This window comes from Vanellus vanellus, assembly GCF_965231255.1.
Source record: "Vanellus vanellus genome assembly, chromosome: Z".
NCBI classification, from domain to species: Eukaryota; Metazoa; Chordata; class Aves; order Charadriiformes; family Charadriidae; genus Vanellus; species Vanellus vanellus.
Window position 1 is genome coordinate 63,158,170 of NC_138908.1, and position 14,822 is coordinate 63,172,991.

At 37.5% G+C, this 14,822-nt stretch overlaps 1 protein-coding gene across 1 annotated transcript in view; it reads left to right on the forward strand.

The window, feature by feature from the left end:
- TENT2 (terminal nucleotidyltransferase 2) overlaps positions 1-14,822 on the forward strand; it is a 58,438-nt gene extending 43,616 nt beyond the window's left edge. The window contains exons 13-15 of the mRNA XM_082497012.1: positions 7,351-7,442; positions 11,724-11,803; positions 13,655-14,822. Coding sequence (XP_082353138.1) covers positions 7,351-7,442; positions 11,724-11,803; positions 13,655-13,729 — 247 coding nt within the window. The 3' untranslated portion in view covers positions 13,730-14,822. The remainder of the gene's footprint in view (positions 1-7,350; positions 7,443-11,723; positions 11,804-13,654) is intronic.

The following is a 14,822-nucleotide window of genomic DNA, read 5'->3' on the forward strand; positions in this document are numbered from 1 at the left end:
GAGCTGGGGAAGGACTTTTTACTGGGGCATGTAGCAATAGGACGAGGGGGAATGGCTTTAAACTGGAAGAGGGCAGGTTCAGATTAAACATTAGGAAGAAATTTTTCACTTTGAGGGTGGTGAGGCACTGGAGCAGCTTGCCCAGAGAAGTTTTTGAGGCCCCATCCCTGAAGGTGTTTAAGGCCAGGCTGGACATGGCCTTGGGCAACCTGGTCTAGTGGGAGGTGTCCCTGCCTATGGCAGGGGGGTTGGAACTCGATGATCTTCAAGCTCCCTTCCAACCTAAACCATTCTATATATCTGGTTCACTAACCTTGTTGGTTTGCTAGAATCTGAGTTTAATTTTGGCACTTCTGGACTTTTTTGTAAAAGAGGAGAAGCTAAAGTTGTGAGGGCATCTGAGAAAGCTGCAGATTATTTGCCAAACTGTCATTTGAGATTTTCTTATAAAAATTGCTTGTCCATATAAAATATTGAATTACACTTTTCTGCTTCCAACCCTCCAACAGGGCAAGTAACCAAGTTAGCTGGCCTTGGTTGTTATAGCAGTAAGTATAAGCAAGAGCCTCTCTGCGTACCACGCCTTGGCATCAAGTACAAACATAGGTCTTATCACTCTGAGAGCAAACAGTGTCTGCACAATATGCTGTTAATTTCAGTAGTTAGAAGAGGCCCAGCTGAGAAGCAACGTTACTGAACAAAATCAGTCCTGTTTTACCTCAAACCAGGACAGGTTATATTTCAATAAGCTTAAGGATCTTCTAAAGAACTTGTTTCTGAGGCAGTTGGTTTATACGTGTTGCTGTCCTGTGTCTGTACATCCTATCCATTTCCATGAAGGAGAACAATGTGTATAACTGCTGTCTAATCATTGTAATTTTTGAAGCATTCATCTTTTACTTCAATGTAGAAAGTGAACAATCATGAAATGCTTGTAAGAAAACATTGCTGGGGTGTGCACCACATGTGGAATATGTAAGCTAAATCCATATACCCTCTAGTAATTCATGAACTAACTGCATTTTGTGCATGCTTAAGCCTGATTTGGAGACATTTTCACATAAAGGATTTTCCGTAGATGATCTCTGCAGATAAGGGAATGGTCTTTTGTCCTAAAAGTCTCTCCTGAGCACCTGTCCTTTCAACTTGCAAGGTGCTGTTTGCTTAACAGGTAAATTAGAAGACATTGCTGGGAGATATCCTCAAGTTCCTAATTATGTGGGACACTAGATATATCCTCTACTACTTGTCTGTATAATGAGTTGTTAATCTTCTCATAAATGAAAGTAAATATCTTTTCCACTAAGGAAGAAGTTTCTGTTTTGCCTATGTAAACTAACAGAGAAGCTCTTGTCCAAATGCAGGAAAAATACCTACTGTGACTTTTCTGGTTTGGATGCTTGTGAACACTGTCAAGCAAATTTCTGCACAAGTCAGTAGCTGGTACAGGAACACCTTTTTTTCCTGCTGTTAGACATGCAGGATATACTAAGAGTATGAAGACTAACAATGCTGCAATATCAGTACTCAAACTGATGGTAATCCCTGAATGTTATTTTTTGTGACAATCATAAATGAGAAAAAAATTATCTAAATTTTATCACAGAGGCACAGGGGAGCTTTTGATTAAAACAAAGCTTGAAAAAGTGGACAATGAAGATAGGATAGTTGCTGACATCAAGGCAAGAAAAGATTTTTAAAAAACAAACCAGCCAAGAAAAAAAAAATCTGGTTTGTTTTTCCAGTATTAAGTATTTAAACAATTGACTGGCAATACGCACACACATGAAAAAAAAAACAACAACAGCAACTACAAAAAAACCACACCCAAAACCCTGTAAAAATAGCCATTAGTATTCCTGTGTTGAAAATGTTACATAGCTGAGAAGTCATATCAGGAAATGACGCACCTAGTGCAGCAACCTATATTATTTTTAACTCTCTCTGCTACAGAAATAAAGCTTAGTCAGGTGTACCATTTATATGACTCTCTCTGTGTATCCCTGACAACTGTAAATCCTGTTTGAAAGGAGCAGGGTGTGTGTCTTGAACATACACAGTTCCGTGTAGTTTCATAAAACCTGGTAATTGACTGTAGAAGAGAAACCCAAATTAATGCCCATGCTGGGGAAAAGGCAGGCAGAACATGGTGTTTAAACATTTGTGTGTGTGATAGCCAGCTGATGAAAACAAGTACAGTGTCATGCTATCCACAGTATCTGTTACTTTGCTTTGAGGTTGCTGATGGAAACAACGTTATAGGTGGGAATGAGGGTAAGAGTTAATGCACTCAAAACAGAGCTCTCTAAGTTCTGCCTTTTATGGAAGAACTAGTATTTTACTCCTGAATGTGTTGAATATTTTCATTGCTGTAATCGGTATTTTTTTCCATGTTTGCTTTCCCTCAAAAACATTTACTAGTGTTTTTATGCACAGCAATTTTGAGGTTATATTTCAAATACTGTGACTATTAAGTTAGGTCACATTTAAATGACCTGTACCGTGCTAGTGAACTTTCACTATTGAACTGCAATGTGTTTGATTAAAAGATTACTAAAGAGAATACTACTTCAATTTTTATAAAAGTGACTTTTGTAGATTCCTATTGATGCATTAGGACACAACACTGCCAGGTTTGATACACAGGATCTGTTTTGCTGAAAGAGCAGCATGCAGTTAAGAACGACCAGATCATATGTGAAGATCACTGGTTTGGACAGAATGAGTCATTGACACCACCTGCCTGGAATGCTGAACTGATCAACTACATTACACATATTGGTCAGGAAGATGAAGGGAAGATGGAGATACGTTATTTTAAACTTCCCCCTCAGTCTAGCAAAGGCCAGTACATATTTCAGTTAAAGTCTATGTTTTATTTTACTTGATGCACTGAATAATATTTAAAGGCAGGATGGGCCCGAAAAGTAGGGCACAAAGGAAGAAAGAGGAATCTTGCATGCTGTGCAGCCATGAGTAAGTTTATCTCCTTGTGCTGTGTTCTCTTCCCTTATGCTTTTAATCTGCTTTGTTTATTTAGACTATAAGATCTTGCAGAAAATTGCTGATTACCATGTGTTTATACAGTGCACGTTCCACAGTCCTACTCTGGGATTATTGGTGTATCCATAAGACGTAAATTTTATCCCCCTTCCTAAGTTACTGGAAATGTGATTTGGAAATTGCTGCTTATATTGGACTTACAGACTACGTATGGCAAAGCTTGATTTGCTGACATGGTTATATAATTACCTTGCCATAAGCGTTCAAGTCTGCATAATGTTTTGCCTTATACAGCTGGTAAAAGTATGCTTGTAACTCCATTTTAACTTTAAGTATTTCAAACTATCAAAGGTCTGCTGATCGCACAGTGAAATGTGACCAAGTGCAAAATGTATGGAGGTGCTCTCAAAAGAAAGCATTTGGAAGCTGGTCCATGTTTACCAGGCCCTCCGCAGAGAGTGTCTGGTTTCATTTATGCAGCTGTGAGTGAAGGCAGCAGGTTTTCACTTGGCTGTCTCTTTAGAAAATGAGACCTTGAAGCGAGGCCTTGCTCCCCTGAAACTACTGCTAGGGAACCTAGAGATTGTCTTTTGGGACGGTACTTCTCTTAAATTGTTTCAAGTTATAAGATCATTCACTGATTAAGTTGAATTTGGCGGACATGATAAAATATCGGCTACATTATCATAGCAAAATATAAAATAGAATTGCTCATGGCTCTCTTCAGGGTAGAACTGGTCAGGTAACAAAGGGATAATTTTTTAATAGTATATTGAATTTAACATGCTGGCAGTTTGTGCCCATCTTAGTGTGTTTATGCAAGTGGATTTGGCTTATAAGAACGCTCTGAAAAAGATAAGCTTTTTAATCTATTTGTAGGGTATTCACACTTACAGCTGGAAATGACTGGTCAAATTCTTGCCTTCTCCATGAGCAGCACGTGTCTAATGTGGGCAGTGACACCAGAAATAACTGATAATTGAAATAGCTATTTAAATGGTTATTGTTAACTTATGGATTGACAGTGTGTACTTGCTTAGTGTTGGCAATAATGAAGTTTCTGTGTGCAAGCTAAAATGGTTAAAATTGATAAACAAATGATTTGCTATTGGTATTTAATTTCTAATTCAGGCTGGTTTTGGTACCAAGGCAGGGTTAGTGAAGGTTTAATAAGACTATTAGATAAAGTAGTGGTTTTCAAATGTAAATAAAAAGTTGTTTAAATAGTTAGAAATGTCGCCTTTTTTGTTTCTTTTTGCTAAACCAGTGAATTATAAACACGTTTAGTTTTTTGCTGAGGAATCAAGCCAAGTATAACCTAGGAAAAAAAAAAAAGAAGAGAAGAATTACATTGTTCGAAGTGAAACAATAGTGCCTGGTTTGACCAAACACAGATCGAATACTTTGTTGCATGCTTTTTTTTTTTACCCTGCTGGCCGAGTTCTCTCTAATTTCTAAATAGGAAATGGGTTAGATGAATGGACAGTGGGATGGATTGAGAACTGGATGAATGGCAGAACTCAGAGGGTTGTGATCTGCGGTGCAGAGTCTAGTTGGAGGTCAGGAACAAGTGGTGTTCCCCAGGGGTCAGTACTGGGTCCAGTCCTGTTCACCATGTCCAGTCATATTCATCAATGACCTGGGTGAAGGGATAGAGTGTACCATCAGCAAGTTTGCTGGCGACACAAAACTGGGAGGAGTGGCTGACACGCCAGAAGGCTGTGCTGCCATTCAGCATGACCTGGACGGAGGCAGAGAGAAACTTTCCAGAATTCAACAAGGGCAAGTGTAGGGTATGGCATCTGGGGAGGAATAATCCCATGCACCGGTACAGGTTAGGGGTTGACCTGCTGGAAAGCAGCTCTGCAGAAAGGGACCTGGGAGTCCTGATGCACAAATGGATGACTATTAGGCAGCAATGTGCCCTTGTGGCCAAGAAAGCCAATGGCATCCTGGTATGCATCAAGAAGAGTGTGGCCAGCAAGTCAAGGAAGGTTATCCTCCTGCTCTACTCTGCCCTGGTGAAGCCGCATCTGGAGTACTGTGTCCAGTTCTGGGATCCCTGGTTCAAGAAGGAGAGGGAACTGCTGGAGAGGGTACAGCAAAGGGCTACAAAGATGATTAGGGGACTGGAGCATCTTTCTTATGAGGAAAGGCTGAGGGACTTGGGTCTTTTTAGTCTGGAGAAGAGAAGACTGAGGGCGGATCTCATCAATGCTTATAAATATCTAAAGGGCCGTTGTTAAGAGGATGGGGCCAGACTCTTTTCAGTGGTGCCCGGTGACAGGACAAGAGACAATAGGCACAAACTGGAACCAGAAGATACCAACTGAACGTGAGGAAAAAGTTCTTTACTTTGAGGGTGGCAGAGCACTGGCACAGGCTGCCCAGAGAGGTGGTGGAGTCTCCAACTCTGGAGACATTCAAAACCCATCTGGACGCCATCCTGTGCTACCTGCTGTAGGTGATCCTGCTCTGGCAGGGGGGTTGGACTAGATGATCTCCAGAGGTCCCTTCCAACCCTGACCATTTCGTGATTCTGTTATAAGCTTTTAGAAAAAGCAGATGAGTTTAACAGTCAGCTGCTTCTGCTCATGACCAATGTTCTGGAGCTGCAGTTTAAGCTACTTGGGTGCTTGAGTCACATACTTTTTCTCTGTTGTCTTTTTGTGTTTGGTTTTTTTTTGACCGATTCATCTGAATTTCTTGTTAAGCTTGTGTTGATGGTAGTTTACTAAAAAGACGTGATAGGAAAGTATTTGGTGCTTCACAATATCTCTAATTCTTGCAAAAGTAGTCTGCTATGGCAATTAGGGAGAGGGAGAGTGATGGGATAGAATGAAAGCTTTAGTTTGCATTGAATGCTAGAAATTATCATCACCTGTACTAATTTTCTAAAGAATATATCAAGAGAAATCTAAATAGACATAGCAGTGGGTGAACAAGTAATCTGAGGTATCCTAAATGATGCTTCATATGCTGTGTCCTGCATCTTTTTGAAATAGGCCCTATTCATATTCTTAAATAGAAGAATAATGTATGTGTTCTATGGAAATATAATTATTCAAACAGCTTACTTTCAAAAGTGGTTTTAATCATGAGTTGTATCCAAGATAATTTGTAGAATTCCAGGCACGGATTTTTAGCCGGTGTAAACTGTCTTATCACCACTGACTTAATGGAGTTATGACAGCTGATCTGTGGCCTAGGGAGCACAGAGTTCTTCCAAATTTAACTGATGAATTATAGACTGTATTTTGATTTACAGTTGATACTTACAGATTTACTGCAGGTGGTTGATGCACCCAGCCAAGCTCCTCTCTCTTTGCATTATGTCAAAAGGTTGATTCAGTCAGGAGATCACATCAGGTGTACATAACACCGGTAGAGCTAGCAGCACGCTACCCAGCTGTTTCTAAGCTACATTTAGTCATGGCGTATGGTGACGCATTGTTGGTGATCCAGGCATTTCGCTGAAATGGTAGTTCCTTGGTTTAGTTAAGAGCAGCTGAAAACTGGCTGGGTAGATAAGAACATAAAACTGTAAGTGGTTGCTTTGGCTTCCGTTATGTTTGGCATATTGTTGTGCCAGGCATAATAAATATTGTAAAGATGCTTGGCACATTGTAAAGATTGCCCTATAAACTGCCTGCTGTTCCTGTTTCAATGTGGTCATTTCCTGCAGTTTTGTTGTTGTAAAATTGTGTGCAGAAAGCAGTAGAATATCTTCAAATGCACGTTTGAGTTGTTCTGTTGTTACACTTGTAGGAGATCTGAAATTTAGCATATACAAAGCGTTAGTGCTTTCTAATAATAGGTTCCTTACACCAGGAATGCTGGCTTGTAAGCAAGCTATCTTTATATCTCTTTATACTGTTGAATATTTTTTTTAAATGGAATGCAGTATGTGACTTCATCTGTACTTAAAGTCCTTATGATCCTTTTCTCTCCACAGAAAATTCTGAAAGATAGATTTGAGGCTATGATTTCTTTTGAGCTTAGAAATAAATGTAGGTGTCCATATTCAAGTTGAAATTGTTTTTTGAAAAAGTTACTCTGTCATGAATATACATTACTCATACATACCTGTAATGCTCTGTTTTGCAGACGTTTTGGTAAATAAACTTCTGTTTGTGCAAAATTTTTCTGGTTTTCTACACATCATTCCTTACTCATATAGTGAATTATGAAGATGAGACTGCTACACTAAATTATGCATTGTTATAAAGTACTGTGTTATCCAGGCTTACAACATAGCAATTTGACTTTTTTTTTTTTAGTGTAAACTGATACTATTAATCTAGAATTGAAGTTAAAATACCTGCAAATTGTTTTTCTTTTCCCTAGTTGGAGCCATCAAATGATTTCAGTTCGTGAGGCCAAAGCTATTCCAAGACCTGATGGTACTGAATGGAGAAACAAATTTATTTGTGTAGAAGGTAAACTGTAAAGCTGCATTATCATTTTAAGCTGTTAAGACACCAAATACATAAAACTGTCAAGTAGACGTTACCTAGGTTGTGTTTTAATAATGCAGACATGTAATATATTTGTGTAGAAAATGAAGTTTAACCAGTGTAAATAGTTTTGGCAATAGTCCTGCCAAAAACATTTGAGAAGGAAGCTTTAAGTTCTATAGTGTTTAAAAATAGTTCTCCTGACCTTTTCTTCAAGAGCGCTCATTGCCCTGTTACTTTTGGAACAGGGATTAGAACTTTGACAAGGAATGGCCTTTATGACAGTAGTGTGCATTTTCCTGCTCTGCAAAAACAGTTGTCCATTTTGCCAAGACTGAGCTTCTGAAAAAACACAGTGGGCACGTATTCTGATTCCTCTCTAAGAATATTCTTTGTTCTAGAAATGTTCTGGCATCGCAAGTTCTAGCAGTGAATAGATTATGCATATGTTGATCCCCTTGTGGCTACTATTTTTGCCTCACTTGTGTATACAGTTTTTGCAGAGACTGTATGATGCTTTTCAGAATTGGAGGGTAAACCCCTTTGGAGTTACAGGTTTCAGCCTTCTTAGTGCAGACTGTACTGGGCAATAGCACTATACAGGGAATCTGTTTCATGTGGTTTTGATACTTTTCTGCTGCCATGGGGAATATACATGGAGAAAATGAATAGTTAGTATGCATAGGAGATGAAGCTTCGACCAGGGAAAGAGAAGATAATAGACCAAGAGAAGGATTGAGATGTCAGGAGAATGTAAAGAGGAGCAGGGAAGGGACTGAGAGGTGGTGTGTAACTGGGAACAGTTAACACAAAGAGATAAGAAAGGGAAACGAGAATCAGAATGCAGCGGGTGAATGGGAATTGATTGGACAAGGGTGGAATGGGAACAGAGTTAGAAAGTAGGTGGTCTAGGACCATTAGGATTGGGATATCAAGGGCTGAAGTTTTAGGATAAAAGAGGAATGGAACTTGGACAGGAGCCAAATGGTATGGAAAGAGTTAGTAGAGACTGGGAAAAATTTGCCAGAGGAGGAGGGGAATCAGGCAGAAGTCCTGGCTGGAACAGACATTCCTTAAGATTCCTGGGAGTGGGAGTGCACCCACGTGTGCGTGCATGTAATTTCCTGCATTTGTGCTGCTCTGTGCAGAGAGTAATTACCTACTGGTGAAATTAGTTATTCTGTGGCCTAGAGCTCACCAACCTGGCCATAATCATATGGACGGCAGTGTGAAGCCACGTGATGGGATTCCTGTTCTTTATTTGACTTTTGGGGGTAAAAATCAACCAGCAGTCGTAGGGAAAATAATACACTGAAAGACGACTGTATGCTTGACTCTGCAGTCTCAGAGTTGAGAAATGTGAGAATCAGAGTATCTGTACAGCTGAAATGATTTGCGATAGCACAGTGTAGGCACTGCCAGGGCTCTGGTCTGAATGTGGGAGGTGGGAATGCTGGGCAGCTGTGTCTGCTGCTGTCACATGATACCGACCTGCTGTGTTGCAGGGGGGCTGTGTGTTTCAAGCTCTCAATTTTTTTATGACGTTACAAAATGGTTGAATAATTAGATTTTTTTTCTGTCAAGTTGGAAAATAGAATATCAGGATACAAAATAGGCATTTTAGAATTTGTATTAAATGGGCTTGATTACACACAACTTTTCCTTAAGAGTGCATCTTGCATTTGCACTGTTAAAAAAGCAAAATTATCTACGGTAGCACATCTGATTCCTTCCTGTTACAAGATTCCTTCCTGTGCTTCAAGATTTATTAAGAGCCTCACATACCAAGTTTTTGCTTCTGAATTGGAAGGGAAGAATTAAATTTCCTACTTCAACTCAAAGTAGGCTTCATGTTTGTAACAACTGCTAAGCTGAACTAGTTTCACAAAGTACGTAGATAAACTTCTGTGTACTTTGAGAAGAAGCTTTTAAAAGCTAGCTAAACATGTCAACGTATTCTGGTTTTCAAGCCTTTGTCAAATTTTCGACTTAGTGGACTAAAATTTCAGTAATTGGTTACTGCATCTATTTTTTAATATTTTAAATATATTTGTTGATAGATTACAGAAGTCTATGCCTGCCAGTTGCCATAATTCTATGTAGCGCTGTATTTAGGCTTGCTCAAAGAAAAAATTGTGTTCCGTTTCAATTTTTATTGACCCTAAGACTGATTCTCACTTGTAGTTCTGCTGTTAAAGAAACAAATATAGTAGAGATGGTCTTTTCAGACAGTTTAAAATCTGGCAGACTATTACCATTATGGGGATACAGAGAACACTGCTGTTAGCTAATGTTTGTGAACATGCCTTGTCAGAAATTCTAAATTGGAAAAGCTAGAAACATGGTGATTTTGTGAGACAATTAAATTGATAGTCATTTAGGGAAACTGGATCAGAAGCAGTCTAAGCTGCACCTGATTCACGCTTGTACTTTCAAATTTTTCAGATCCACTTGTTAAAAATAATTCTAAAAATAATTTCTCAGGGCTTGGTTTGCAGCAGTTCTGAAGTTTTATGATTTCTTGTATTTTCATTTGGAAGGATGATCCCCTTTAGCCTTTCCCTCAAGCGTCGGTGTTGAAGTTGTATTACTTTTTTTCTTTTAATATTTTTATCTCTTTGTGTGAAGAAAATAACATATGATGGACTCTTACTGTCTTAATGGTTAGATGTAGTGGTGTAAATAGTAGCTGATTGCAAAATTATTCTTGCTGCACTCCAGGGAATGAGTTTGTCTTTTGACAGTCAGTAAAAATGCAGGAAGAATAAAGGGAAGATATGAGTCAGCTTTTGTGACTAGAGTACCTTTTTTCCCACTGATGGTTTCAGAAGGTCGTACAGCTTTGCTCTGGTTGGTTTAAAAAAATATATATCTCCTGATTCAACATAAAGTACATAAAGGTTCAAGCATTAAAGGAACAGTTAACATCATGTTTAAGACACACAAAAGTAATGCGGTACTGCTTCACATGGTAAGGGACATGGAATTCTTTGTGGCAGTAGGTCGCTGTGTCAAATTGTGGGACTGACTTTAGAGGACTATGTACCTTTTTTATTTGATTGGCAGGTTTTTGTTCCAATCTAAATGCATGATGCATTCTAAAGTAAAAGAAATCTGCCCATAAACATCCACTGAAAACTCGATAAGTAGTTTGAAGAGAAATCTTTTAGAAACGGGCCAAATACAACATTTATTCCATGAAACAATTTCTTTGTGAATTTAAATAGCTTACAGAAATAAAACCCCAGTGCCATGGAGCATGTTCCAAATTTGAAGTCCCAGTCTCCATAATGGCATAATCCCTTCTGATGTCTGTTTAATGCTTTATTTTACTATTTGTCCTTATTTGTATAAAAGCAATTCATAAGCAACAAACAAAAAAGCTGCCTGATGTAGCAAATACTTCTGTGGTTCTGTGGCCCTTAGTGATGTTCATACAGTCTGCCAGTGTGAAATATACCATGTTACTTAAGCAGTTCTCTAGTAAGGCAAAAAAGACTATAAAATCTGTTTTGTAGCACATTGTAATGCATAGTCTCTGCATCATAATTTTTTAGTATCTATTGCTTTAATGTTGGCAACCCTATCAACAGCAAGGAGTACATTTTTAATCCTTCAATTAAAAACCAAAAAGTTCCAAAGTATTAATTATGTTAGCAAAAACAAAGGGAAAACATCACAAAAACTTAGAGTCTGATAGAAGGTGGAAGCCCCAGATTGTTAACTTATGAATAGATATTGTAGAATAGGTATGAACTGATAAAATACATTTTTTGGCAGTGGATACAGCTTATAGAAAAAGTTATAATAAATATTTTACTCTACTCCTTGTATTTCACTGAGAATCTGTTGAGTGAGATGAATCTAAAGTGAACAGTTCCAAGAGGCACATGTGTAGGAAGTTTCAAAACATTTTAATATGCAAAATCATATTCTGATATGTCATCACAGACTATTAAGCAGTAACAAATAATTACTGATGCATAAATTCAGCACAATCATAGTGTGCTTCAATAGATACAATAACCTGACTTTTTTATGGATTACATGCCATCAGACCATTCAGGGTTTGGGGCGCTTTTTTTTTGGATAAATATTATGTAGAAATAAAGATTGAGAAGCAAAGTAGAATCAGCCATTCAACGCACACTTGGGAAGCAATATGTTGACTCTTCTGGGTTCTGTCTGATGACTTGCTCAATGAAGACAGCCTAGCTCTAGGGTTTTTTTTAACATTTCTAATGTTTGTGTTTGATCTTGCAGAGCCCTTTGATGGGACAAACACTGCTAGAGCTGTACATGAAAAACAGAAGTTTGATATTATCAAAGGTGAATTTCTGAAGGTAAAAAGTACATTTAATTTTTCCAGTCTCCTTTGTTTTCAAGATAGTTATATAAATGCTAGTCATTGCACCTGCCTATTTCTGATGTTTGCGTTATGAATATCTTTACATTTTGTACTAGATAAATAATAGAAATGTATTTTAAAAAAATGCGGAAAATTATTTACTAAGAGTAATTAAGTCTAATTATTTAGTATTAGTAATTAATGTCTGCCAATAAGCATCAAGCTTAAGTTGAAATGGATTCTTGAAATAGTAAACCTTTTGTCTTAGATTTTCATGTACGTGTAAAATTCTAATGATAGTTAATAGCTTTAGAATTACAACTTTATCTTCATTCATTATTTCTTCTTACATGAATTTGACTAGTAATAAACAATGTTTTATGCTTCCTGTCCCTATTTTATAAATATCACCACCAATGGTTTTCTCCTGGTTTTTGACTACTGAATTAAATTGGTGCTTTTCATTAGGGAGGCAGCACTCATAATTTTAGAACGTGAGGAGTTCAAACTGGAGCTTTCACTGTTCCAGTCAGTGGAGGAGGCAAGAGCACTTTGAAGCAAACAAAGATTTAGGCCTTGGTACTAACTCTCTTCTATGTTTGCCTCCTATCATAGGCATGGCATTTGGAACTGCAGCTCAAATTCTAGTTTTCTGAGATCTCTGACTATTCATAATGTAGTTATCACTAGGGATTGGTGCGCAGAACTGGTTTCCAGCTTTAACCAGTTAGGCTCCCCTGTTATGCTGTCGTTGGAGGCTCCTGTTCACTGCAGTTAGTCAAGTACCTAAATATCTTGACGGCTTCTCCGTCAAAAAGGAAATCAATGCCAGATACTTGTAATAAAACAAATGCTATAAGGTGCTGCCTTTGTCAGAAAAGGATAACTTTTTTGCTTTGTAGTTCTGTTCAGAAATGTCAGTTTCCATTTAACCATGTTAGCATACAAAATCTTGAACTGTTCACATACCTTTACATAAAATACTTCATTTTGTGAATCTGCTAAAGCAGTAGTTTATGAAGTATTTTGGGCTCTGTCACTGTTCTGTGAAATCAGAGTGAAATTCTCTTTTCAGAGTTTTCAGTTAAAAAATTCGTTTCAAATCCGAGTGGTTTTCTGAAAAATGTAGAAGCAGTTTTTTGATCCTAGCTGTCTGGAAGCCTATATACTAGAGTGTTACGGCCCCCCAAAAATTTACTTTTTACTAGGAACCATAAGGAATGACAGTTGCTTAAAACGGCAAGTATTTATTAATATCTTGCACTTTTTTTTAAGAGCCCTAAGGAATCTCTTTGTCTCACCGCCCTTGAGAGATTATTCTTCCTGTGGTTTTCATTACACATTGTGGTTTAAATGAATTCCATGTAAAGACAGGAGGGTCACTGCAATTATTTGCAGGTTCATGGCCTAACAGATGTGTCCTGGAATTCACACTAGAATACATAAGAAAATTGAAATAGCCTATTTTAAAGACACAAATTCTGGAAATGTCAGAGTATAACGTCTTGTATCAGGAACTTTGACATGTGTGAATTTGAGACAATTATTTTGCAGTCAGAATATCAATGTAATGTTAACTTCTCAGTCTCCACAAATCCACTGTCTTCTTAAATGGCTGTATCTTCCTCAATATTTCATGGCATTTTGTGTACCTTTTGGATTTTTTCCTCCCTTAAAAAAAAAAAAAAAACAACAAACAAACAAAACCAACCCCCCTGTCTTTTCAGGAAGGGGGAAAATATCAACCTTATTTTTGTGGGTCTGTGAAGCTTACTGCTGACAATGGTATTTAAGTATTAATAACATAAATATTTAGCCTTTTAAAACTTTGTACTCTTTTCCCCAGTCTTGGCAGGTATTACGGGACAAGAAAGACCTGAACTGTATATTACCTCTAAGAACAACCATGCAGAAAAGATAACCAACTTCTTTCACTTTCTTCTTATTGGATCCTGCTGAAAGAGAGAACAGTATCAAAATAAAGAGGCAGTTACACCATGTTTTTTTATGACATGTTTTTCTCTGCAAACTTTTGTTAAGGAAATGTTTATAAGAAAGATTGCATATTTTATTATTGAAATTTGTTAGTACAGCTGTTCATTCAAAGATAAGTTTCCTGAAAAGCTTGCGTGGTTGACTTCTAGAAGAAACTCAAACAGGAAACCACAAGAATAAATCCATTCTATGGAAAGTATGGGGATATACTGACTTGTTGTTTCCATAATCATTAATTTAGATGCATTTAACCATGAAATAAACACATTCAGAGCTGAACAATATGCTAGTCTGACTGTGTGCTTGAGGCGTTGCTCGCAGTACCCACTTGATCAACAGACAGTTCATGTTTTACATCTGTTTAATTGCAGTAAGCACTTTTGCTCAACTTGGCACTTTCTAGTTTTATTTCCCTTTTACATGGAACAACAAACAACATTTTTTGAAAATTAAGCTAGATTATGGTTGGCAGTGTTCTAGATATCAAGAACTGTAATCTAAACTGGAATTTTCAAGCAGCGGTTCTGCTACAAAGAAGATGAAATAAAACCGGACAAATCAATATACATAAATACTTCATATTCACACAGAGTAGGCAAGTTACTTTTTCATTTTTCCTTTTACATATTTGAAGAAGTAGTGATGCGTGCTTTGGGGGAAAAAAAAGGGAGGGGAGGGGGAGAAAAGAAAAACAAAACAAAACACCCCACAACCCTACCACTGCTACAATGAGCTAGACTTCTGTTTTAATTTTGTGTAAATATTTGTAAATTGGTCAGTTATTGTAAATTGAATTTAAATTAGTAATCCTGAAAATTTTAGCTTTCCCAAAACAAAGTTGTGAACACTCTTCTAGACCTGCTGTAGCACAATTTGTGCCTCTCCTATACTTGTTATTGAAGACCAATTCATTGTTGAAACTGTACTTACCATTAATGTCAAATTCATATTCTCATTTTTTTAAGTTTAATATTTTGTATGGTGTCCAGTGGAATAAAGTTTCTATACGGAAGATATAG